Source organism: Canis lupus, chromosome 16 (assembly GCF_003254725.2).
Source record: "Canis lupus dingo isolate Sandy chromosome 16, ASM325472v2, whole genome shotgun sequence".
Classification (NCBI taxonomy): Eukaryota; Metazoa; Chordata; class Mammalia; order Carnivora; family Canidae; genus Canis; species Canis lupus.
In genome coordinates this window covers 35,016,606-35,043,535 of record NC_064258.1, presented here as the reverse complement: position 1 = coordinate 35,043,535, position 26,930 = coordinate 35,016,606, and the positions used below count along the sequence as shown (strand labels likewise).

Sequence of the window (26,930 nt, the reverse complement as noted above, 5' to 3'; positions counted from 1 at the left end):
TTCAGTCTTTCACCATTAAGTATGATGTTAGCTGTGGAATTTCCATACATAGCCTTTAGTATGTTGAGGAAGTTCCTTTTTATTCTTAGTTTGTGGGGTTTTTTTTTTAATCATGAAAAAGTATTGAATTTTCTCAATTTTTTCCATCAATTGAGATGATCATGTGGTGTTTTTTCCCTTCATTCTCTTAATGTGTCATATAACAATGGTTGATTTTCATATGGTAACAATCCATGAATTCCAGGGATAGATTGCATTTGGTGATAGTGCATGATTCTTTAAATATGCTGCTGAATTCAGTTTGCTAGAATTTCATACCGCTGTTTAAAGACCTGCCTTTGGGGGGCACCTGGTTGGCTCCGTGGTTGAGAGTCTGCTTTTGGCTCAGGTCATGGTCCTGGGGTCCCGGGATCAAGTTCAACACCAGGCTCCCTATGATGAGCCTGCTTCTCCCTCTGCCTATGTCTCTGCCTCTCTCTCTCTGTGTCTCTCATGAATAAATAAATAAAATCTTTAAAAAAAAAAAGACCTACTTTTTCATTTATCAGTGTATCATTCTCCCACATCATGAAATATTCTATTACTTTGTATTTTTAATATCTTTTTTAAACTACAAAATCCTTTCTTTTTTTTCTAATAAAATCTTACACAAACTTACAATATTTGAAGCACAGGACAGTGAAGCTTATCTGATGAACACAGGTTTATGGAGGTCAGAGCTTTGTCTGCAAGTTCTCTAGTTCTTCTACTTCTGCCCCTTCTCCCACAGTCATCTTCTAAAAGGACCCCAAAGGGAAGAGTTTGAAAGCCTTTGGTATGACTTTTCATCACAGCATTATACTCTGTCAGTGAAGACTTCATAATTTCATTAACTACTCTATTGTTTTTACACATATATATTACTTCCAGTTTTTCAAGATTTTAAAGAATAAAACCATTTGTAGATAAACCATTGGCCACATCTGTAAGCATTTACCTTTAGGGTAAATTCCCCAGGAAAGGAATATTGGGACAAATGTCCAGTAGAGTTAACATACAGTGTCATATTAGTTTCAGGTATATAATATAGTGATTCAGCAATTCTCTACATTACTCAGTGTTCATCAAGAGAAATGTACTCTTAATCCCCTTCACCTGTTTCACCCACCCACCACCCCTCTGGTAACTATCAGTTTGCTCTCTATAGTTAACAGTTTGATTTTTTTTGTTTGTCCCTTTTTTTCTGTTTTATTTCTTAAATTCCACATATGAGTGAAGTCATGTGGTATTTGTCCTTCTCCAACTGACTTATTTTACTTAGCATCCTGTTCTCTGGATCCATCCATGTTGCTGCAAATGGCAAGATTTCATTCTTTCTTATGGCTAATATTCTATTGTGTATTTATATACCACATCTTCATCCATTGATGGACACTTCAGCTGCTTCCATAATTTGGGTATTGTAAATAATGTGCAGTAAACATAGGGGTGCATACATCTTTTTGAATTCATATTTCTGTATTCTTTAGGTAAATACCCAGTGGTGGAATTACTGGATACTAAAGTAGTTCTATTTTTAATTTTTTGAGGAACTTCCATACTATTTTCCATAGTGACTGCACCAGTTTGCATTCCTACCAACAGTGCACGAGGGTCCCTTTTGCTCTGCATTCGAATGTCAAAAACTGGGGCACCTGGGTGGCTCAGTCAGTTAAGCATCTGCCTTCAGCTCAGGTCATGATCCCAGAGTCCTGGAATGGAGCCACACATCAGGATCCCTGCTCAGTGAGGAGCCTGCTTCTCCCTCTCCCTCTGCGTGCTGCTCCCCCAGCATGTGCTCTGTCAAAAAAATAAACTGGAAAAAAAAAAAAAAAAAAAAAGCCTTAAAAGAATGTTAAAAATTTTTAAAGATTTTTAAGGATTTTGCTTCTTATTCTCATACTGCCAAGGAACAATATAGTAATTTGTCCTCCTGCCAGCGTGTTTAATTTGTGTATATAAAGTAATATCTCTAGGGCAGCCCAGGTGGCTCAGCGGTTTAGCGCTGCCTTCAGCCCAGGGCGTGATCCTGGAGACCCGGGATGGAGTCCCACAGGCTCCCTGCATGGAGCCTGCTTCTCCCTCTGCCTCTCTTTCTCTCTCTATCTCTCTCCCCCTGTCTCAAATAAATAAATAAATAATCTCTCTAAAGACGCATCTGACAGTATGTGTCTTGAAACTTAGTATTATTTTCTGACCTCTAATTGATACACAGAGCAGGAACTGATGTAAATAGAATCCGAGATTAATAAATTCCAACACCTGTCACCAGGTCCAACGGTTTTTTTTTTAACCTGGTTCCATGGACAGACCTCTAGGAATCAATGAATTGCTGAAATTTTAGGCAAAAACGTGGAGTATGTGAATGTTAGCTTTTATTTATGGAGTGGATCTAGGGTTTTCATCAAATCTAAGAACTGCAATTTCCCCTCTCGCTTTTCTTTTTAAAGAACAAGTTAAACTGGAGACTACCAGAAAAATATGTCATTGGGAGCCAAGACAATTTTGCCCCTGCCTTCACCACATTGAACTTTTAGAACAACTTGGATTACAGTTATAAAATACACCCCAACCCAGGGACAAAAAGTCAGTACCCATTATATCTAAGTATTTGTATACTCACCGGGAATGTGTTGCATAAAATCATAGAATGGCAAGGGATGGAGAAAATCTGAGAGATATGTGGTCCAGTCATTTTACACATGAAGATGGGAAGGCCCACGTGAGAAGCAGCTGCTCAGGACTACACTGCTAATGGCTGAAGAAGCATAGACCCAGATTTTGGTGATCCAAATTCTTTCAGGAAAGCATCTTCTGAATATCTATGTAAGGTTAACCTCGATTTCAATATTTATTAATGAAAACCCGGGGGGGGGGGGGAAGAAAACCCATACAGTATTTTTGTTGTTGTTGTTAAAGATTTTATTTATTTATTCATGAGAGACAGAGAGAGAAAGAGAGAGAGAGACAGAGAGAGAGAGGCAGAGACACAAGCAGAGGGAGAACAGGCTCCATGCAGGAAGCCTGACTTGGGACTCTATCCCGGGTCTCCAGGATCCCGCCCCGGACTGAAGGTGGCGCTAAACCACTGAGCCACCCGGGCTGCCCACCCACATACAGTATTTATATTACTTTTCCTGCCTAAATCCAGCAAAGTACATCTTTTCTTCTAATGGAGGATCTTGCAGAGTTGAAGGGTTGTTATTCTAAACAGTCATTCCTGTGTCCTGGAGGAGTGTCTGAGTCTTGGCTACATCCATTCCAGAGGGATCCTTGAAGACCAACTGGAGATTTTCCATAGATAAACCCCCACCCTAGACGTCCAAACATACACACCCTCAACACGTCAGCACAGCCTGGCTCCCAACTCTCTTCCTAGCCGTTTCTAGTATTCTCTGACATCACATTCTCTCCGGACCTTGATCTATGTTGTCTGAGGTCTGTGATCACTGGAATCTAGTAGACCAGTAGACCTCATTATATTTTGGAACTGTTTCACAAATAATAGATCTGTGAAAAATCTAGCTTTTTTCTCTTCTGTGTTTACAGAAGTTTCTCTTCTGTGTTGCTCTTAGTTTCTCACAAGGGGGAGAACCCCAAGAGCCTGTCTGCTGCCTCTTTCTTAAATTCTCCAGTGGAACTACCAAGCCCCTCAGCAACTTCAGGATGCTTAGAGCTCTGACCCTAGGATGGTTCATGGAAGTTCTTTTCTTTTTTTTCTCTTTTAAAGATTTTTGTTTATTTATTTGAGAGAGAGAGAGAATGAGTGGGGTGGGGGCAGGGAGAAGGAGAAGCAGGCTCTCGGCTGAGCAGGGAGCCTAACACGGGGCTGGATCCCAGGACCCTGAGTTCATGACTTGAGCTAAAGTCAGATGCTTAACCAACTGAGCAACCCAGGCATGCTGGTTCATGCAAATTCTAGGAGCAAATTTATGGGGGGAAAGTGTATGCATGTATGTATATATATATGAAATAGAGAATGGAGACATAGTAAATTGTATTAATCTTAGAGGAATTAAGTAGATAAGTATAGATATCATATATATCATATAGATATATGATATAATAGATATCATATATGATAATATATATCTCTATTGCACAGATCAAAACATAGAATAAGTTCAGGTTCCTAAAATGCTATCTCCTGTTCCCTCCCAACCAATGTGCCTGTCAAGGACTTACTACTAGGAACTCCATTGCCAGAGATTAGTTCTTTCTGTTCTAGAAGCTTGTAAGGATACATACCGTATGTGTTCTTCTGCGTCTGGCTTCTGCATTGCCTCAACATCATGTTTGTCAGCTCATCCATGTCAATAGATTTTACTCTACAATTTACCACTTTTTCCTGAATGAAAAAAATGGCAAAAACTCCAGCTAATTAAAAGTACGAGGTTTTAGGATCAGGATAATCAATATTCATATTTATCATATTGGGTCCCAAGTAGGCACAATTACTTTAAGGATATAAACAGAAAATTCACAACAAATTAACAGGCATTTAAGAAAATGTCCAATCTCACTAGTAATTTAAGAAATATAAGTTAAAGGGAAAAGGCCATTTTCTTTTTCAAATAATTACTTTTAAAGTGATAGTATTTGATGTAGCAAAAGTTCAATAAAGTGGAATACTCTCGGTAAGACTATAAATTAGTACAACTCATAGGAATAAACTCAAGAGTCTTTTACAGGGCAGCCTGGATGGCTCAGCTTTTTAGCGCTGCCTTCAGTCCAGGGCCTGATCCTGGAGATCCAGGATCGAGTCCCACATCGGGCTCCCTACATGGAGCCTGCTTCTCCCTCTGCCTGTGTCTCTGCCTCTCTCTCTCTCTGTCCCTCATGAGTAAATAAATAAAAAATTTTTTAAAAAAGAGTCTTTTACAATCTTTACTGCCCTTTAATATTTTCCCATAGTGACTGCAACATAGGAAATAATCTCAAATATAGAAAAAATTTTTGAACAAAAATGTTCATCCAGCATCCTAAATCATCTAAAAAGTAAGAAACAATCTAAATAAATTTTAAAAAGGAAGCAATCTAAAGATTCAGCATTTAGGGAATGATTATAAAAAATGTGACAGGTTCGTTCAGTAGGATATTATATTATCTTAAAGGATCAGCAGCCACAACATCTAGTTAGCTGTAGGACAAAGAGCCAGTTGGAGAAGGTTTGTAACTCTCCTCTCAGCTTGTCTGGGCAGTGTTGGCTGTTTCATGTTTCATTTCTCATGCGTCACAAAGCTGAAAGCTCTGGAATCCGGGGATTTGTTTATAATCAAACAATGGACTTATTAGGCTTTTAAAAATTAATTAAAAGATGAAAAGCGTGTATTGTGGTAGGAGAATTCAATGTAAAAGGTTCACAGTTTCTAGCACATTTCCTGCCACAGGAGGTGCTAATTATTATTGTCATCACCATAACTAATGTTTTCTTCAGTGCTCTTTGGGGGGCTTCGCTAAGTACTTTATACTATCTCATTTTCTTCTCATTTGTACATTTTGCAAGGCCTGCCCATACACAGTGTTGCAACCTGTTTTCCTCCCATTCCACCTGCCAGTGGGTCCGAGGTTGAGGGGTGGGGGCTTCTGAGTTTTAGTCTGGGCATCCCAGCAGCCAGGTTTTGGGTTTTCCTGCGCTTCCTGGCTTTAACAAGAAGCAGGGTGCAGGCCAAAGCAGGGAGCTGGGTTTGCAGAGTCAATGCCCTGCTCACCTGCTCACTCACTCAGGCAGAGATCCCCAAATATCCCAGCAAAGGGCCCTGTGGGGGGTCGCTGAGGCTCAGAGATGCCTTGGCCCTTCCCACCCTGCAGTGCCTGCTGCTAGTACCCCTGAGCCCCCGAATGCAGTCCCCGGGGCGGTGGGGAGCACCCTGGAAGGCCAGGTGGGCCTGCAGAAGTGGCTTCAGAGAACCTGGAAAACAGAAATCCCTGGGAAGAAAGGAAGATGCAAATTCTTCAGCTGGCACTGGCCTTTTGCCAGCCCTCTCTCGGCCTCACCTACCCCGCAGACCTGCAGCTCCCAGCCCCACGGATTCACCCCAGGGGTGCCCCCTTTCAAGCCAAACAAGCGCAGAGGAGAATTCCATCTTCTCAGTCACGATTCTCTGGAAAAGCACCGATTCTCTGGAAAAGCACCGGCAGGACTTCCTGGCCTGCTCTCACCAGGGTGTGGACTGTGTGGCTCAGGGTTTGGAGCACCCCTCGGAGCCAGCCCTGGGGAGCAACCTGAAATCCCAAGCATCCTCTTCCACCCCATCTCTTTTCTCTCACGTTTTTTACATTTGACTTTTTTTCATGAAAACAAGACACGTGCATCACATAGTCTAAAAATCTAAACACTGCTAGAATTTGAAAGAAAAGAAAGAGCCCTCACTGCTTCATTTCCTTTGGCTTCTCATCCTCCACTTTTCAGTTGTTTTTGTTGTGTATTTTTTTTCCCCCTGGGACTTACTCTGCCTTTTTTTTTTTTTTTTAAGATTGTATTTATTTATTCATGAGAGACACAGACACAGAGGCAGAGGGAGAAGCAGGCTCCCTCTGGAGTCTGATGCAGAACTTGATCCCAGGACCCCAGGATCGTTACCTGAGCCAAAGGCAGACGCTCAACCACTGAGCCACCCTGACATCCCTACTTTGCCCTAAAAATGCAACCTGCTCAGCAATTTCTCCATGTTTCCATTCTAGAGTTGACTGTCGCCTCTCCAGGATGGAAGATGGGGATCCGGGGCCCATAGGCGCCCCCTCCTCCCTGGTGCAGATTTTGATTAAACAGATAGTCAGGATTTCCATTATCGATAGTGATCCTTACTGCACAGCTCAGGCAAAGTCAGGGACTCTCTGTGTTCTCTATCCTTCTATCGTCTCTATCTCGGTCCTTGTGGGTTTGTGCCCCCTTTTTCATTCCTTCTGCTCCACTTGTGGACTTAGGGAAGTCACCAATCTCCTCGGTTTGGCCAGAAGTCATCTCCTCCAGCCTGCAGCCAGCCTTCTCTCCTCCACAGCCATGACATGTGCCCATTCTTCAGTCTGCCAGCCCATAAAAGAAAAGCTGGAGTCATTTCCCTTCCCAAGGGTACTTGCATCATTTTATTAGGAAACACTGGAGGACAAAGAATGGTCAGGTTGCAAGAAAGAAGTTTGTAAAGCAGAATTTTGGGCTGCCAAGAGGGATGCTGGGGGATCTGGGCACTTGGGTGGCATCCCCCTCACCTTCTGTCTGCCTGGGGATCTGAGGCCAGCGGGGGACTCCTCCAGCTACGAAAGGGTTAAAAGTCAGGGCCAGGAAGGAGCAGGAGGGGAAGCCAAGGGAGTAGACGAAGGAACGCGCTGAAGGAAAGCTAGTTGGCTGGTACCGGCTCCCTTCCATTGACTTGGTAAATATAGCTGTTAAGTAATCTGCGTCCCTGGGGTCAATCTCCTCGGAGGAGCTCGGCGGGGAAATAAGTGTTTGCAGCTCCAGGTCAGAGGTATCCGGGAGAAAGCACCGTGGCCACGTTCCTCTGCAGTTCCCTCTGAGTTCCAGGTCCTCTGGGTTTTCGGGTTTCACCGGTTTCAGGCCGCCAAGGGGTCTGAGGAGCAGGCCTGCCCTTGCTCCTCGAGATAAAGATCCAGGCTGGCCTGGGATGACTGATTGAGGGCCTGCGCTCTGCTCAGTTCCTTATCTGAAGAACATTCCTGACTAACAAGGGGCAGATTCCAGAGGAGTGCTGATGTGGACAGAGGGGCCGGCCGCACAGGGCCCACCCCAGGCTCAGGGCCCCCACCAGGCAGGGCTGCCCCCCAGGCTCAGGGGGCCCCAGGCTTAGGGCCCCCACCGGCTCAGGGGGCCCCCAGGCTCAGGGCCCCCCCAGGTTTGGGGTCCAGGACCAATGTGCCTCATCCCTCCAGTGGGGCCCCAGACAAGGCTGCGCCGCCTACAGGGGCGTTGGGAGGACAGAGGCTGGGGCTGCTGCTGGAACATTTCCATGTCCCCTGCCCTGTTTCTTTCCAGGGGCAGCCAGAGGCCTGTGCCACTTGTGCAATGTACCACCAAGGGGCTGAGCATGGACTCTGTCAACTGGAAACTTCTGTTCTCTGTTGAAAAAGAACAACAGAAAGAAAAGCTGTTGGGGACGGGGTGCAGTGAAGGGAGAGCTGGATCCGGAGACCAGTCCTATTTCCCAGGAAAGGAAAAAACGCCTTCCCTATCTTTGGACAGAGGGCTTTGTACCCTCAGAAGAGGTCTTAACAACATACTGTTCCCTTGAATGTGGGCACAGTGGTTCTGTTTATGAAAGAAAGCAGACATTTTTCCTGACCATGCATTTTATGGGAGACGATTGTGCACACACACACACATGCACACACTCATACACTCATTTTCAAGGACAGCCTAGGCATTTTGCAAACCCAGCCTGTATGGGGCTGACTTAGGTTATGATGCTTTGCTCCTGGCAACTACGTTAATTTGTTTCCCTAAAGCGTTTCAACTGCTTTCCTGAGGGCTCAGGTCACAAGGCACTGCTGAGTGTTCAGAAAGGTCTGCCCTACTCTTTTTTCATATTGGTGGCCTTCCCGGCAAGGGGAGGCCAGCCCAGAGGTTTCTTCCTTGACCATCACCTCCTTTCAGTCACTCCACAGAAGCAACCCGAGGTTGTGCTGGTTAAGTAAATCGAGTCAGTAGAACTCCCCAGTTCCCAACAGCAGGGCTTCTCCAAGTCCAACACGCATAGCAAGATGTTCAAATTACCTGAACATCTCATTAAAAATCCAGGTTCTGATTTTGGTGGCTCGGTTGGGATATATGTGCCTGAGAGCCAGCATTTCTGCCTGGATTCTAGGAAATGCCAGCACTGTAGTCCAGACAACACTTTCAGTAGCAAGGCCCCAGGAGACTTTGTTAGAGAAACACAGAGTAACCCAGCCACCTCACCCCGCCACCCCAATTTGGCTTTGTAAGGCTCCTCTTCTGCTCCAAAGACTTGGGCTCTCCCCCAACCCTGGCGATCCTGGTCTATAACCCTATCTTCATACTACTCAGGGACTGAGTGACACCATGCACACTGCCTTCCTCATGTTTCCCACTGAAGCTTATTGAATCTACAACAATAGTATTAGTACCTCGCCCAACTCTGTGGCAGGTATTAGGCTAATTAGGTACTCCCTGTCCATTAATCGTCACAAATGAGGTATCTGATCACCGTACCAGTGATCCAGGTGAGAACAGCAAGGCTCTGAGAAGTCAAAGAACTTGCCAAAGATCACACAGCCAATGGGTGATAGAGCTGCAGATCCTAATCAGTGCACCATGCTGCTGGTCCATTAGTGACACGGGGCACAAGTGCCATGAGGGATCCGAAGAGTAGGCTGCCTTCCCTCTTGGCACAGCTCTGGAACCAGTACCTAATTCTCCAAGTCCTATGAGTCTACCCTTACCAAACAGGACTCCATGCCTCTGGGGAACTGGCGCTGGGGCCACCCTTAAAGCCCTGCCATGTTGGTTTGAAAATGAGTGGAGCAGGGTTATCTTACATCCATGCTGCAGGGAGAAGACAAAAGGAGCAATAATCTTCAGATCATGAGGCTTTGGAAAGAATAAGCCATAAAAGGAAAAGGGGCTTATCTCGTAAGGTGCTCCTCAGATAACCTCTGCTTCCACTTTCAGCTCTTAATCAGACCTGACACTACTTTTTTCTCCCTAGCCGGTTGAGTAAGAGTCAAGGAAGCATCTCTTTGCTCTGGAATCTTTTACACTCCACCACCTACTGCACTGATCAAAATGGGGGACACTGGCTTTCTATCTTCAAACAGAGCAAAGCTCCAGTAAGCCCTTGTTACCTTGCATTCTCACACACACATACACAGAGGCTTGATTTGCTAAGCAAATATACGTCTCAAGGGTGGGAGGGGACACATGTACCCACTTATTGAAAATAATCTTTAAAAGAATTTTGGGAGAATCCCTCTTGCTGGAGCTGCATCCTTGCCATTCATGTGAGTCTTGAGCTACCTCTCACTTTGTTCTGCTCACTGTGGACAATTATCAACCGTGCTCATCTTTGCTCTGCATTCTTGTTTCTCTACAGCTTGGTGTGAGCTCTCCTCCGGGCACCCAGGGAGCCCAGTCATCTCTTGGAAATAAACTGTCCCATATCCTTCGTCTTTACTTGGGATGCTCCCTTCATTACCTCACCTTATTGAAAACTGATTTTATCTGCAGGCTGACACTGTCCTCTCCCGGCACAGCATTCCAACACATAGCTCCCATCTCCCACTTGGCCATTCCACGCCAGCAGGCCACGAGGTGCCTCTCCTCCTCCCTCCTCCCTCAGTTCTCTTTCCTGACCCTGTCTTCCCTCGAAGGCCCTCATGAGCTCTGGGCAAGTCCACACCATTCTGTCTCCCCTTCCCCAATCCTTCCTGTTTCCCACTGCCTAGCATGATCTTCACATGTCCTCATCTCTTGCTCCTCCTCCTTCTAGAAACATCCATAGATATCCTCTTCCGACAGTTCCTCAGCTTCCTCAGGTCTGGAGACCTTTTATCTGCATTGATTTGATGTTATCAGGACACAAGTAGATCATCATACAGAACCGCCCCAGGCCCCGGCTCTCTCTAGAGCCCTGAAATCCTCCTTTCAGTTCTACAGGATCTCACATCTCCTTGATCCTCCTCGGTCAATGAACCTATCACTTCCTTTCTGTTTCCTGAGTGTCCTCCTGGCTTTACTTGCATCCTGGCCCAGGTGGGATTGCCCACTTTCAAGCTCCGGCCATCTACTGATGGAGGGGGCCGCTCCCTGGTTTCATTCCTCTGAGGTTTCCCCTGCAGTACTTCCCTTTCACTAACTCCAGAGGTCCCTACTCTGCGCACCTGCACTTGCTCTTTCACTTCTCTGCTGCGAGCCCATCAACTGTGGAGGCTGGTCGCTGGTTTTGGACATCCTTCCCATTATCTAACCTCAAGGAAGACTTCAGTGGGCCTTGGCAGGGTCTCACTCACTTTGGACTCCTTCTCCTATGCCCATGGTGCCCCTTGCAGCCTTCGTTTCACTCCTGGGGTGTCCCTGCCACCTCTGCTCCCTGCTCTCCTGAGGTCCTTCTTTACTGACAATATTGGGATTATTCGATGTGGAGTTTTCCCATTGTCTTTCCGCTCCCTGTCTGCCTTCTCCTCATTAGACTGTTTATTGTTTTCAGCTCGGAGCACTGTAATAAGCTCCCAACTGCACAACCCCATCCTTTCCCCTTTCTAGCCCAGTGTCGGATGTATTATTTCAAAGAACACATTCCTCACTTGCTTAAAAATCTTCAGGTTTCGGGATCCCTGGGTGGCTTAGCAGTGAGCTGTCTGCCTTTGGCTCATGTCCTGCGTGATCCCAGGGTCCTGGGAGCGAGTCCTGCATCTGGCTCCCGGAAGCCTGCTTCTCCCTCTGCCCATGTCTCCGCCTCTCTCTGTGTGTGTCTCTCATGAATAAATAAATAAAATCTTAAAAAAAAAAAAAAAAAAGAAAAAAAGCCAAAACTTCAGGTTTCCCCTATTGCTGCTTAATGATTTGACCTGCCAGGCGTGGCTGTTTTCCACACATACCCCTTTTGTCTGACACTAAATCTTTGCTCATGTTATCTTCCCTGTCCTGGGGGACTTCTCTCCCTCATTGCCACATGATCCAATCTTATCTGACCTTAGAGGCAAGCTCAAAAGCCATCTCAGACAAGAAGTTGTCCTTAAACCCTCCTGTCTCCTACCTTTGCTTTCTTACAGCTCTTGAATACTCTTGTAACATTTATGACTTTCCTCCCTGTATTATGGTTGACACACAAAAACTGTATGTTCCTTCAGGGTACAAGCCCCCTAGCAACAGCACAGCTCCTGACATACTCTGTTGGGCTATTTAAGATGCTTTTATTATAAATGTCAGGAGCATAGTTAATAGAGGCAAAAAGGAGACATTGTTAGGTAAACACACACAGCAGATCACACAGCAGTGGGCAGTACAAAGAAACAACAGGCTTCAGGGCCGACTAGAACAAAGGACCTGAATTAACAGAACATGTGCTCTATGTCTTTACTTCCCTCTGCATGTTGGATCCATTCTCCTGCTGCAGTCAGGATGCCTCCACATGGCAGTGCGGACTCTCAAGATTCACATACTGGCTTCCACCTCCAAAGAGAGCTAAGTTTCAAGCTTCAGTTTGAAAGAAATCTTGGAGAAGTACTCTGATTGGTCCAGTCCAGGTGGAAGTGTCTGCCTCTGGAGCAATCAGTGATGGCCAGGGGATTGGATGACTCAGTCTATTGGGAGTTGCTTCCTGGGTTCTGGAGCCCTTTTTAGAAAATGATCCAGGCAGGCAGCCCAAGAATTATAGCAGGTTTGTGTCCAATAAATGTATAAAAACCCATGTTGTTCATATTTATATTAATTGATAAGAATTATGCAGTAGTGCCATAAAAAGTCAATCACCACTTATGGCTTTTTGTCATTTTAACCATGTACCTTATTCTTACTTATCCATTAAAGTAAGACTTTTAAGTAGTTCCACTTGCTCAATCTAATTCCAATTAGAATAAATACTTGCACAGGAAACAACAAACGTCGGAGAGGATGTGGAGAAAGAGGAACCCTCTTGCACTGTTGGTGGGAATGTGAACTGGTACAACCACTCTGGAAAATTGTGTGGAGGTTCCTCAAAGAGTTAAAAATAGAAGTGCCCTACGACCCAGCAATTGCACTGCTGGGGATTTACCCCAAAGATACAGATGCAGTGAAACGGCAGGACACCTGCACCCCAATGTTTATAGCAGCAATGTCCACAATAGCCAAACTGTGGAAGGAGCCTTGGTGTCCATCGAAAGATGAATGGATAAAGAAGATGTGGTCCATGTATACAATGGAATGTTACTCAGCCATTGGAAACGACGAATACCCACCATTTGCTTCGATGTGGATGAAACTGGAGGGTACTATGCAGAGTGAAGTAAGTCAATCGGAGAAGGACGAACATTATATGGTTTCATTCATTCAGGGAATATAAAAAATAGTGAAAAAGATTAAAAGGGAAAGGAGAGAAAATGAGTGGGAAATATCAGAGAGGGTGACGGAACATGAGAGACTCCTAACTCTGGAAAACAAACAGAAGTAGTGGAAGGGGAGGTGGGCAGGGGGATAGGTGACTGGGTGACAGGCACTGAGGGGGGCACTTGATGGGATGAGTGTTACACTATATGTTGGCAAATCAAACCCCAATATAAAATACAAAAAAAAAAAAAGAATATATACTTGCAGGAAATTGATTCTTCCTTAAAGGGCCTTTAGAATCAAACTTTCCTGGACACGTGTGGGTGGCTCAGTCGGTTAAGTGTCTGCCTTCAGCTCAGATCATGGTCTCAGAGTCCTGGGATTTACCCCTGCATTGGGCTCCCTGCTCAGCAGGGAGCTGCTTCTCCCTCTCCCTCTGCCTCTGTGCTCTCGCTCTCTCTCTCTCAAATAAATAAAATCTTTTTTAAAAAAAGATTTTATTTATTTATTCATGAGAGACACAGAGAGAGAGAGAGGTAGAGACACAGGCAGAGGGAGAAGCAGGCTCCATGCAGGAAGCCCGACATGGGACTCGATCCCGGGTCTCCAGAATAACACCCGGGCTGCAGGCGGCGCCACTCTGCTGCGCCACCGGGGCTGCCCTCAAATAAATAAAATCTTAAAAAAAAAAATCAAACTTTCCTCTAATCTAGATAGGCCTTACCTCTAAAGAAAATGGGTCGATAAAGTTTCCAGGTATATACATCTGGCCCTCAACAAAAAAATATCATCAAGCTATCCTTTTTTATTGTTGTACACATTTCTCTGTACGTTGATCAATCTCCTGTCCTCCACTTTCACCAACACCCCATACCTTGAATCCCAGCATTTGTGGATTTGCTATATGGAAAGCATCTTTGTTTCCTTTGCTCATGTTGGTCATTATTCATTATGCAGAATTATGGACATATTCCTTAAGATCGGTTTTTCTGGCATGGTCCCTTATGGCCTGGGCTGTGTGATTCAGATTGGAAAGTATGTTAAGAATGAAGGAATTTTTATCACTTTGAGCTTTTCCACACGTTGAGATCTTTAATATCCAAAGTAGTCATTTTAACCCCTTTTATCAATATCATCTCCAGTGAAAGTCATTAATAACTGAATTACCCAGAACCTCTGGTTCTCAGGTCCTTGAGAGCTGGGGGTGGTAATGGGATGGGGGACAAAAAAGTCTTTTATTTCAACTGAATGCTATGGCTAGGGGAGGAAAGATGTGAAGAGATGTAAGAACAGGAGAAAGTGGGCCTTTAATGCTTTACAATAATAGAACATCTATATGAAAAGGAGATTAATTTATCCAGATGACATGCAGATCAAATATCTAAACAATAAACTGAATATTTTTTCCATAGATTTGGAGTCACCAGCAAATAAAGATATAAGATGCCCAGTTAAATTTAAATTTGAGAAAGACAATGAATTTTTTTAAGAATAAATATATCCTATGCAATATATAGGACATATCTCTACTAAAAATTATTGGTAGTTTATCTGAAATTCAAATTTAACCAGGTGTCTTGTATTATCTGGTAATTCTATTTAAATTAAATATTCTGGTCATGTAGAGACACAGTCTGAATTTTATTTTTAATCCAATAATCCTTTTTTTAAAAAAGATTTTTATTTATTTGAGAGAGAGAGCACTCCCACGCAAGCAGGGGGAGTGGCAGAGGGAGAGGAAGAAACAGACTCCCAGCTGAGCAGGGAGCTCAACACGGAGCTCAATCCCAGGTCCCCGGGATCATAACCTAAGCCAAAGACAGATGCTTAACTGACTTAGCCACCCAGGAACCCCTCCAATAATCACTTTTTAAAGATATTGATCCATAGAAATGAAGACTTTCCCCTGGCTTATCTATCTTTACACCATTTTTGAAATGGAAATTTGGACTACTAGTCTCAATTTCAAACTTTCTTCTAAATGGCCCACACTCAAAATAAATAAATAAATAAATGGCCCACACTCTTAGCATGGAGCACTAAAGCATCATAGTTTAATCAATAGACAAACTGATTTAATGCTGTATTCTGTTAGTAGCATCAGAAGGTGTAGTAAGAGCTAAATAGAGGTGAGGCAATCATCTACTCAAGGACCGCTTATCAAGGACATATTTCATGTGTTGTGCTTTTCATAGCTCTAAAAGGTGCACAAAAATATATGAAATTCATTCAACAACTCTTCATGCAAAGTTGATTATTGCCAGGCTGTTATTCAAGGTGCTAGGAGTGCTACAGAGTTCCCACTCTTGAAGGACTCCCATCATTAAGGAAGAACACATCAGATAAGGTGGTAAAAAGAACCAAGATCCCCAACCCTAAGGGATATGCTGTTTCCCTAACTACCAGGGTTTTTGTTTGCCGAATGGTGTATACAAACTGGTTAAAGGTTGACTTTCTTAAGATACCAAAGAGAACTTTTAAAGTTGGGTGGGAGAACATAGAGAAGAAAAGAGAAAAGAAGCAACTGACAGAGGTGGGCTCTTTGATAGGAAGATGAAACATGTCTGATGGGGTCATGGATGAAATTTCTGCTTGCTGATACATATGGGATGCGACCTCTCTTTCATAGATTCCAAAGAATCTTCATTAGAACACCAATCTTCTTATTGATATGTTGTAGTATCAGATGTGTTTTAGAGGATATGACATAGTGGTGAGGAGGGCCTCAAAGTGAATGTAAAGTAAGAGCCAAGGTTCCCCTTGGGAGGCCCGCCCCATTTGGGTTACATCCTGGAGATCCTCGTTTTGCATATTTGATATAAGTTAAGGAATCCAGCTGCATCTTAGGTTGTTCCTAAGAAGACAACTCACCATCCATGCCAAACATTTGGATTTTTGTGTAACAGAGAGAAGATACTTCTGGCATGAGCTGCAATGGTTCTTGGCATCAGTGAAGTTTCTTTTGTTTCTAAGCAAACCAAGGCCAATTAGGCAAGAAAAAAAAGGAAGATGTGGGGGAAGGGGTTGGTGGCAGAAGGTATTAGAGGCATGTGGGAGAGCTTACAGTGAGGAAGAGCTGACCAGCTAGGCCTTGAGAAAGACAGGGGGACAGGGACCAGGGGGCTCCTCCAGGGACCTCAGGGGCCAGAGCTCACGGATAGATATATATATATATATATATATATATATTTTTTTTTTTTTTTTTTGGCTGCTGCTACCATGTGCTTTAGCCCTATTTACTTGTCATCTCTATTCATGTTTTCCGGTTCCTGTGGGAGACTCTGGTTAGCACAGCTGGAGTCAAGAATCTCTCTACTCTTTGTAGCAGAATCATTTGAGTTGGACAGTCTCCGCTTTTCATATCTTTAACGTATCTCAAAATTAGATGGAGACGGCATAATCTTGGATGCTTATACTGTGCGTCCTTCTTTTGGTTTAACTGAGAATCTTACATTATTCCATCTCTCTGACACACACTAATTTGGAAGTTATATGCACTCTGCTTCTACTCTTTTGGTGGTTACCCTAGAAAAATTCCAACTTGCACCCGTAACCCACCAAAGTCTAAGTTAATCAATATCTTTACTCTCCTCCCAGGCAATGTGAAAACCTTAGAATGCTCAAACTCCATTCCTCTTTACCTACTAATACTGGTTTTTTCCATATATTTTAAATCAACCTTTAAACACAACAAAAAATATGAATTACAATGTTATATTGTCAATGTTCATTTACCTCTGTCATTTGCTTTGCTCTTCACTCTTTTTGTATCTCAAACATTCCATATAGGATCATTCATTCGTTCATTCATTCATTTTTTTTTTCATTCATTTATTTATTCTGCCTCAAGTACATCCTTTAGCATTTCCTTTAGGAGCTTTTGTTAGTGATGAACTAATCATTTTTATTTCTCTGGAATATTTATTTTGTCCTTATTCTTGAAAGACTTTTTTCTCCATTGCATCGACAAATTCTAGGTTGGCAAATTATTATCTCTCAGTGCACTGAAACTATATCGCTGTTTTTCTAGCTTCCCTTGTTTGCAGGTGAAAATCTGCTGTCACTAGAGCTGCTATTTCTTTAAAAACAATCTATTCTCTCCTTTTTTTCTGGATGCTTTTAAGATTTTTCTCCTTATCTTTAGTTTTCTGCAACTTCACTATGATGTCCCTCAGTATGTTTTATTTATCCTGCTTGGGATTTGATGGGTTTCCTGAATCTCTGCAGAAGTATCTGGCAGTTCTGAAAATGTTTAGATATTATGACTTTAAATGTTGCCTAGCTTGGGACGCCTGGGTGGTTCAGCAATTGAGCATCTGCCTTTGGCTCAGGTCGTGATCCCAGGGTCCTGGGATGGAGTCCCACATCGTGCTCCTTGCAGCGAGTCTGCTTCTCCCTCTGCCTATGTCTCTGCCTCTCTCTGTGTGTCTCTCATGAATAAATAAAATCTAAAATAAACAAACAAGTAAATAAATAAATAATGCCTAGCTTTTTTCTCTCCCACTTTCTAGAATTCCTATTTAACACTCTCTTGCATATATCTCAACCCCTCCTTCCCATTTTTCATCTTTTGATTCTGTGTTGCCTTTAGAAAAAATTATTTTGCTGTTTCTCTAATTGTGTTTAATTGGCCCCCAGGGTTTTTAATTTTGGTTTTTTTTTAACTTCCTTTTTTTAAATTTTTTTAATTTTTTTTTTAATTTATTTATTTATGATAGTCACAGAGAGAGAGAGAGAGAGAGGCAGAGACATAGGCAGAGGGAGAAGCAGGCTCCATGCACCGGGAGCCTGATGTGGGATTCGATCCCGGGTCTCCAGGATCATGCCCTGGGCCAAAGGCAGGCGCCAAACCGCTGCACCACCCAGGGATCCCCAGGGTTTTTAATTTTGATTAAAACTTAAAGTTAGTTATTTTTTAGGTCCACTGACATTTTTTATACTTTACCCTTCAAAGTAGATATTTCTTTTTTAAAACTTTATTTATTTATTTGAGAGAAAGACAGAGAAAGAGAGATATGGCATGAGATGAGTAGGTGGAGGGGCAGAGGAAGAGAGAAGCAGACTCCCCACTGAGCAGGGAGCCTAGGGAAGTAGGGCTCAATCCCAGGACTCTGAGATCATGACCTGAGCTAAAGGCAGATACTTAACCAACTGAGCGGCCCAGGCGCCACACCATGCAGATATTTCTAAACTCTATTTTAAACACTAAGTGTGGATGCTTAATAGCTGCTAATTCAGTAATCTAACATCTACGTTGGTATTTTTGCAGCTCTTTGTTACTTCTGCTGGTTTCCTTGTGTGCTTGAATATTTTTTTTAATATTTTTAATTATACACTGCTCACTGCCCTTAGAAAATTATTTGTGGAGATGTTCTATGGTCTAAAATGAAGGTGCCCTTCTTTGAGGAGAATTTGAATTTGCTTCTTGTAGGCGTGTGGGTGCTTTTCTGTCTGCTACCACTTTAAACTTCATTCAGGATTTAAGATTTCTTAGACCACTCCAGTCTTTTGAATCCACAGCAGTTAACTACCTGTAGTTACAACTTCTTGTGGATTTTGGTTTTCTCCTTTGTTCCTTCTGGTCCAGTTAAATCTCCTCACACTCCCTGAGGGCCCGAGAAAGCAGGAAGGTGGCTTCACTGTTGAGAGTCCCACTTAATCTGAAGGCTTCCATTAAATCTTTATGTTTAGATGACCCTGTCCCTCTCACCCCATGAGTCTGTGAAAACCACTACTCCAGGTCTCAGACCATTTTGGCAAATACCATCAGGACAAAAGTAGTTCAGAGTGCTCTGCTTCCCTCTGGATTTTTGCTTTATTGTAGCTTTTGGCTTGATATTTCTTTCCTATCTCATCAGTAATGTGATGCTTTTATGAAGATCTTAAAACTTACTTAATCATTATTTGTAGATGTTCTTAGCCAAAGGGTATCTCCTAATAACCTGGCTTACAATAAAGGACAATATCTGGCCACATAGAGTGAATGCTCCTTAGGCCATCAGTAGATTTAGCCCCTCTCTGGGGAGTTAACTGCATCCTCTAGAATGAGGCAAGGGCATCTGCTCTGTGTCAGTCAAATGTTTCATGATCTTTGGAGAACTAGTTTTATGACTGTCTTGAGGCAAATAATTCTAAAAAGACCCACAGATAGTCAGAATTTCCATTCTGGAATCTCTTAAATACTTCTTCCATCCCGTACTCAAAGGGCTTACTCCACATCTAAACGATACTCTTGGGAAGAGAAAACATCCAATGGGTGGCCTGACGGCTGTAGTCCCTTCCCCATGGTCTCTGGCTTTCAGCATGGTGAATGTGCAGAGTGGTCACCACACTATATTCCTCCTGGGTGGAGTCTGTTTGAAGAAGGATGGGCACGTGTACCTCACAAAGGCAAAGTTCTGTCTTTGTTTTATTTCGGAGACTGAGCTATCCACATAGAGCCTGTGTGGGCAAGAGAAAGCAGAGAAGCAAGGTAGATGGGACGGAAGAAGATCTTCTGGGGGAAATGGAGAATTTGGTTGTTTCTGCTCTTAGTATTCAAATGCTCATTCCTGTCTCTCCATGACATTTTCAATAGATTAATAGTTTCTCATTAATTGTGTTCAATTGTCTTGGGGTGGGGGGAATGCTCAAAAATTAATGAATACAATGTCAAGATTGGTATTAGACTGCTCATGGAGAGTTGCCCCGAACTGCTTTACTGCTGTGTTTGCCCGCTTGGCCCCTCTTGCTATTTGAGCTTGCAACCTTTGATAAGGATATTAATTTCAGGTGCCCAAGAGAAGGACCCCAATGAAGAGATGAATAACTTCCATTTAAATAGCACAAGGGATTCCTTGGTGCTAAGAAGTCCTTGAAATCAGGTGTTGCTTAAAAGGAAGACTGAGATGATCATCATTTACAGCTATAGAGCCAGGTTTAACAGCATTTATGGAGGACCTATTGTGCCCTGGGCAACAGGCTAGGTATTTTTAAAACCACAATCCATTAAAATCAGAACAAAAGAATTATACCCCTTCTTTGGTGTTGAGCAGAGAGATGAAAAAAAAAGTAAACTATTTTAGGACTAAGGAAGGAAGAAGGGTTCTCAATAGACATTATCCCTTGTAGGGGAAAATATTTCAGGAATATTTCCTGGAGGCTCAAGGGCACATTTAAAACTTTAAGTCTGAATAATACACTACTCTGTTAAGCCTTTGGTTTTTCTAAAGAGTGTGGTAAGAGTCCTGGACATAAGAGATTTACATTTTCTCCATATTAGTTCATCTTACATGTTAACTTTAAGGAAAGATTGTGCAACGTGCTGTTTGTGTGAAACCCACTGTCCATGGGCTAAGGACTCTCGGCACATAGTGCAAAAAGTGGTGTACAAGTCTGCCAAGGAAGGAGGCACCATATGTCCATACGGGAAGTTTTTCTACCAGGAACAGGGCCCGACTTATTTCCCTGTGATGGCATGTATTACATACTATGTTCCTCTCTAGCTATTTGAGTATGGCTTTTGTCCCGTGCTAAATCTCTGGATCTTTCTTGGGTGTTATTTTATCACAGCACCTAGCTCAGTGAGTTGCCCTTTATCAGCAGTAAATAACAACAGGCAGATGGAATGCAAAGATGTAAGTACTAGACCTGACTCTGCCACTCAAGAGAGGATAAACTCAAGTGTAGCAGATGCTTGTTCTTTTTCTCTACTGGTTCTTGTTCACACACCCTCCCTCCTTTTTAAACAAGAATCCCAGTCTTGGGCACCTGGGTGGCTCAGTCTGTTAAAGGTCTAACTTCGGCTCAGGTCATGATCTCAGGATCCTGGGATCAAGCCCTGTGTCGGGCTGCCTGCTCAGTGGGGAGTCTGCTTGTCTCTTGCTCTCTACCCCTCTATCTGCTTATGCTCACTCTGTCTCTCTCTCTCAAATAAATAAATAAAGTCTTTGAAAAGAAAAAAAGAAAGAATCCCAGTTCTTGGGGTGCCTGGATAGCTCAGTTGGTTGAGCATCTGACTCTTGGTTTTGGCTCAGGTCATGAGCTCAAGGTTGTGAGATTGAGCCCCCTGTAGGGCTTGCGCTCAAGGTGGAGTCAGCTTGAGATTCTGTCTCTACCTCTGCCCCTCCCCCTTCTCATGCTCCCCACCCCCAGTCTCTAAAGCAAATAAATAAATCTTTAAAAAAAAAAATAATCCCAGTTTTCATCGGGCATCAGTCCATTCCTTGCTCAATCTGTCAATGCCCTTTGAGAAAATCTGACCCTACTCTTGGCTCCAGAAGTGTATTAGTCAGGATTCTCCAGAAAAAAAGAACTAACAGAGAGAAATTAATCATTTGGTTATAGAGGCTGAGAAATCCCACAATCTGCTGTCTGCAAACTGGGGAACCAGGAGAGCTGATGGTGTAAGTTCCATTCTGCATACAGGAAGAAACCAATGTCCCACCTTGAAATCTGGTAGACAGCAAATTCTTCCTTCCCCGACCTTTTATTCTAGTCAGGCCTCCAACAGATTGGATGAGGCCCATCTACACTAAGGAGGTCAATCTGCTTTATTCAGCCTACTGATTCATACGTTAATCTCATTCAGAAACACCTTCACAGATACACCCAGAATAATGTGTAACCAAATATCTGGTAGCCCCCATCCCAGTCAAGTTAACCATCCCAAGGGACAAATCCAGTGTGACTTAAACCAATCACCAGGGCTGCTCCGGTGGCCCGGCGGTTTAGTGCCACCTTCAGCCTGGGGCGTGATCCTGGAGACTAGGGATTGAGTCCCACATCAGGCATCCTGCATGGAGCCTGCTTCTCCCTCTGCCTGTGTCTCTGCCTCTCTCTCTCTCTCTGTCTGTCATGAATAAATAAATAAAATCTAAAAAAAAAAACAAAAACAAACAAACAAACAAAAAAACAATCACCACTGTTGGCCGCAGTGATTGGTCAAAGATGGGCAAGTACCACTCTAGGCCAGCAAAATGCAAGACGAGGGGGACATTTGCTAGAGATTGTGAGGAAAGAAACTTTTTTACCCTTTTATGGACGTGCAGAGATGTTCTTTTGTACCTGGACATGAATGAAAAAGTCCATAAGAAATTGCTGGTAATTGTCTTTTGGTGACAGAGAAAGAAGCTGGCCTTGAGTTATAACAGGCAGTGTGAAAGCAGAGAAAGACATGAAAATAAACTGAACCATTGTTGAGATAACTGAGCCTGGGATGAAGGTTTGCCTGAAAACACCATATATTTGGACTTCTTAAGTTATATGAGCCAGTAAATCCCTCCATTGTGTGAACAGTTGGGGTTGGATTTTCTGGCACCTGCAACCAAAACATTCCTAGTTTAGATGTTGTAATCACTGAGGACCCCTTTCAGCTTTTAACATTTGATGAGTCTATTAAGAACTCTACCAGACAAGTAAAACATTTTTATTATGAAAAGTGAGCATTCAGTAAGTATTAACCAAGTTGGAACACCAATATCAAGAAAGCACATCTACTTGGCTGTACAGACTCCTCACCTGGCAGAGTGGGGCAGAGCTACCCTCTCACCAAGGAGGTGGGAGAGAGGCTTTTGCAGCTTGACCATTGTAGGAGCAGAACTGACTCTAGGTGCTAAGAATACATGAAGCCTATGCACAAAAATCTCTACCTTTGGGGTGCCTGGGTGGCTCAGTTGGTTAAGTGTCTGCCTTTGGTTCAGGTCATGATTCCAGGGTCTTGGGATGGAGCCCTGCGGGAGTCTGCTTCTCCTTCTCCCTCTGCCTGCCACTCCCCCTGCTTGTGCATGTGCATTCTCTCTCTGTCAAATAAATAAATAAAATCTTTAAAAAAAAAAACAAAAACAAAAACCAACACGAGCCATATTGGATTAGGGGCCCACTTTAATGAATCTTACCTTGATTGTCTACAAACACCTCATTCCCATATAAGGTCATATTCACAGGTACTGAGGGTTAGGACTTCAACATCTTTTGTGGGGACACAATTCAAACCCTAACAAGGTTTTGTTGTGCAGATGACCCTTGGGCAAAAGCCTGAAGGTGGAGGGTTTAGGGGGTGAGCCATGTTGTGATCTGGGGGAAGGGGATTAACAGCAGAGGGAACAGCAAATGTAAAGAAAGGCCCTGCTTGCAACCCCTGAACAACATCTCAGTGAGTTGATAAAGAGTCTGGAAGGTCAAGGAGAGAGGCTGCAGTGGAACAAAGCACCAAGCTCAGGGATGACCCACCTACCTCTCAGTGGTATCCTCCATAACCTCATAGTCCATTTATTCAAAAAAACCCTTCCATTTCCCAAGACCATAGTATAAGATCACTGAAAGCAGGGGATGAGTCCCCTACCTCTTTAGACCCTCATGGTGGTCAGTGAATGCTTCTGGGTGATGCAGGGGTGCATTTGCCACACTCTCCTTCACCTCCACTCCAGGAACTGTCTTATACCCAGAAGCATAAGGAGAGGCCATGAGACAATGGGGAATTTGGTTGGAGGTACATAAGGTGACAAAGGCAAGAGAGTCACGTTTATAATTAAAAGCTTCCTATAGGGGCGCCTGGGTGGTTAAGCATCTGCCTTCAACTCAGGTCATGATCTCAGGGTTCTCAGATTCAGCCCCCATAGGGCTCCCTGCTCAGCCTATAGAATTTTGTCATCACTCCTTCCACAGTTAGCTTCAATATGGGACCATCACTAGTAGTTTTAATTCAAAATTTCTTAGCTTTTACAATGCTCTCCTGCCAGTAAAAATAAGAGAAGTGAGAAAAAATGAGCATATTTTCTGAAATTAAAATTTAGAACAAGGGGACCTACCTTTAATGAAAATGGGACAGCAAACTGATTTTTCCAGCAATAGGAAAGTACCAATGCCACCTCTCAAAGTTCTGATTTACGTCCTGTCGACTCCCATTAGGAGTGAAACAAGTGGTTTTTTAGACTTCCACGGAATCATCCCTGACCTCCTGCCTTCAACTTATCTCCAGGCTGGAATGGTCTCTTGAACCATCAGCCGTCACCCCGACCCTGAGGGCCACCCGCCCCATCTCTTCCATGCTGCTGTGACCTCGGATAACAATCCTTTCCAGACAGGCTTTGTTCCCACTGTGTTTGGAATGCTTCAGAGCAAAACTGAGTGTGAATAAGAGCCTTAGTCCTTTCCTTCCCTTAGTTCTCCTTCCTTTCACCCGTCACACCTCACTCTTAGCTGGAGGGGGCTGGTTGTTTCCTGCTCAGGACTCCCCCAGTTCCACCTAATTTGTCCAGACTTGTTTGGAGACTAATCTCTTTGTTCCCGTCCTCCCTGTGGCTCTGGGCACCCTTCCTTGCTGCCCCATGCCTGCAACAGTCTCCTCCTTGTCTGTCAAGAGCCTTTCCGGATCCAAATCCTCATGTAAGACTCTGGCCCTGCAGCTATTTTGGGGTGCTATGTACCCTTGGCCTTTCACTGAGGCTGAGATAGGAAAACAGAGCATGTTTAAAGGGTAGTGGAAAGAGAGAGAGAACAAATATCAGCTAGTTCCCGAGCCTTGCACTTTGTGGGGTTTTCAAAATAGAAATGTTCACGTGGCTTCCTTCCTAGGGCTCCCCTCTCGACTTCAACACAGAGGGGCTTGGTGGATGTGGGAGTGGGCTGCCCTAGGCGTCTTTGTTTGTTTCAGCAGGAATGTCGGGATGGGAAAGGGTGAAGAATGAACAAAAGGCCTTGTGTGTGCCCAACAGAATCTCCTTGGAACCTATAAATTCCCAAATATCCTTAAAGGGCTCATAAATTAAGCCATATTGAACATCCTCAAGGCATCTTGCACATTCAAACTCCTTGTATAGTTTCATCCACACATACACACACACACATCCCTGTGGGGTAGTTTTTATTAGCCGTTAGTTTTTATTAGTTTTTATTATTCTGCATTTGTAGATGCAGAAACTGAAGTGTGCAATGCTAAGTGCCTTGCTGGGTTGCATAGCTGGTAAGGGGTGAAGTCTAGACCAGATTTAGTTCTGCATCCAAAGTCTGAATGCTTTCATTTTTTTCTTATTTAAAAATAAATAGGGGAAAAAAAATAAATAGGGGCACCTAAGTGGTTCAACTGGTTAAGGAGCAGCCTTCTGCTCAGGTCATGATCTCAGGGTCCTGGGAGCAAGCCTGTAGGGCTCCCTGCTTGGCAGGAAGTCTGCCTCTCCTCTGCCCCTGCAGCCAACTCATGTATGCCCGTACTCTCTCTCTCTCTCAAATAGTCTTTAAAAAAATGTATGGTTATTCTTCAGATTTATCTAAATAATGACATTCCTCTTTTAATTTTTTTTGAGTGTAGTTGATACGAAATGTCACATTTGTTTCAGATGTGTACAACATAATGGTTCAACTTCTCTATGTGTTATGCCATGCTCACAAAGGATAGGTGCCATCTGTCGCCATACAACCCGGCTACATACAATACCATTGACCATGTTCCCTATGCTATGATTTTATTCCCATGACTTATTCATTCCATAACTAGAAGCCTGTATCTCTCCTTCACCCATTTTGCCCATTCCCTCACCCCATTCCCTCTGGCAACTATCAATTTGCTCTCTCCAAACAATACATAATCTTTACAGAAAACTTGGAAAGGCAAAATAAAGTGTAAAATAAAAGTAAGCAATAATTCCACCATCCAGAGAGATCATGATTTACATTTAAGTGTTCTTTCCACCAGCCTAAGCTTATGTTAATCATACTATTGTATGTCCTGCTTCTTTTGATATTTGGGTTTTTGTTTGTGTGTTTTTATTTTTTTATTTATTTTTATATTTTTAAATATTTTATTTATTTGTTTGACAGAGAGAGAGAGAGCACGAGCAGGTGGAGAAGCAGGTAAAGGGAGAGGGAGAAGCAGACTTCCCGTTGAGCAGGGAGCCTAATGCAGGGCTCCATCCCAGGACTCTGGGATCATGTCAAAGGCAGACACTTAACCTACTCAGCCACCCAGGTGCCCCTGTTTGTATGTTTTTAAATAGATTTTAATTTTTAGAGGAGTTATAGGTTCACAGCAAAATTGACAGAAAGGTACAAAGTGTTCTTGTACTTGCCCAACTCCCTTTTACGCACAGTCTGCCCCACTATTGTTACAACTGCACCACAGCTATGTATTTGATATAATCAATGAACCAATATCGATGCATCATTATCACCCTAAAATCCACAGTTTACATTAGGGGTCAATCTCGTGAAAGAGTTGTACAGTCTATGGCTTTTGAAAAATATATAAGACATATATCCATTATAATAGTATCACACAGAATAATTCCACCACCCTAAAATTCCAGTACTCCACCTCTTCATCCCTCCATCCCCCAACCTCTGAACTTCTTACTGTCTCCATAGTTTTGCCTTTCCCAGAATGCCATATGGTTGGAATCGTACAATGTGTAGCCTTGTCAGATTGGCTTCTTTCACATAGTCATATGCATTTAAGCTTCCTCCATATGTTGGCTTGGTAGCTCATTTCTTTTTAGAGCCGAATAATATTCCATTGTCTAGATATACCACAATTTATTTATCCATTTGCCCACTGAAGGACATCTTGTTTGCTTCTGGTCTTGGCAATTATGAACAAAGCTTCTATAAACATCAGTGTGCTGGTTCTGCGGGGAGATGAGTTTTCAACTCATGTGAGTAAATCCCAAGAAGCAAAACTGCTGGATCATATCACAAGAGTATATTTCATTTTGTAAGAAAGTGCCAAACTGTCTTCCAAAGTGGCTGTACTATTTTGCATTCCCACTAGCAATGAATGAGAGTTCTTGTTGCTCCATATCCTCACCAACATTTGGTGTTGCTACAGTTTGGGATTTTTGCCATTCTAATAGGTGCGTAGTCATATCCCATTGTGATTTTAATTTGCAATTCCCTAATGACATAATATGGAGCATCTTTTCATGTGCTTATTTTCCATTTGTAT

The 26,930-nt window shown here is 43.2% G+C and overlaps 1 protein-coding gene across 1 annotated transcript in view; it reads right to left on the bottom strand.

Annotated features, from left to right (window-relative positions):
- Positions 1 to 7,103: 7,103 nt before the first annotated feature.
- Positions 7,104 to 26,930, bottom strand: part of LOC125752615 (uncharacterized) — a 132,496-nt gene continuing 112,669 nt past the window's right edge. The window contains exon 4 of the mRNA XM_049094689.1: positions 7,104 to 8,091. Within this exon, the coding sequence (XP_048950646.1) occupies positions 7,820 to 8,091 (272 nt within the window). The 3' untranslated portion in view covers positions 7,104 to 7,819. The remainder of the gene's footprint in view (positions 8,092 to 26,930) is intronic.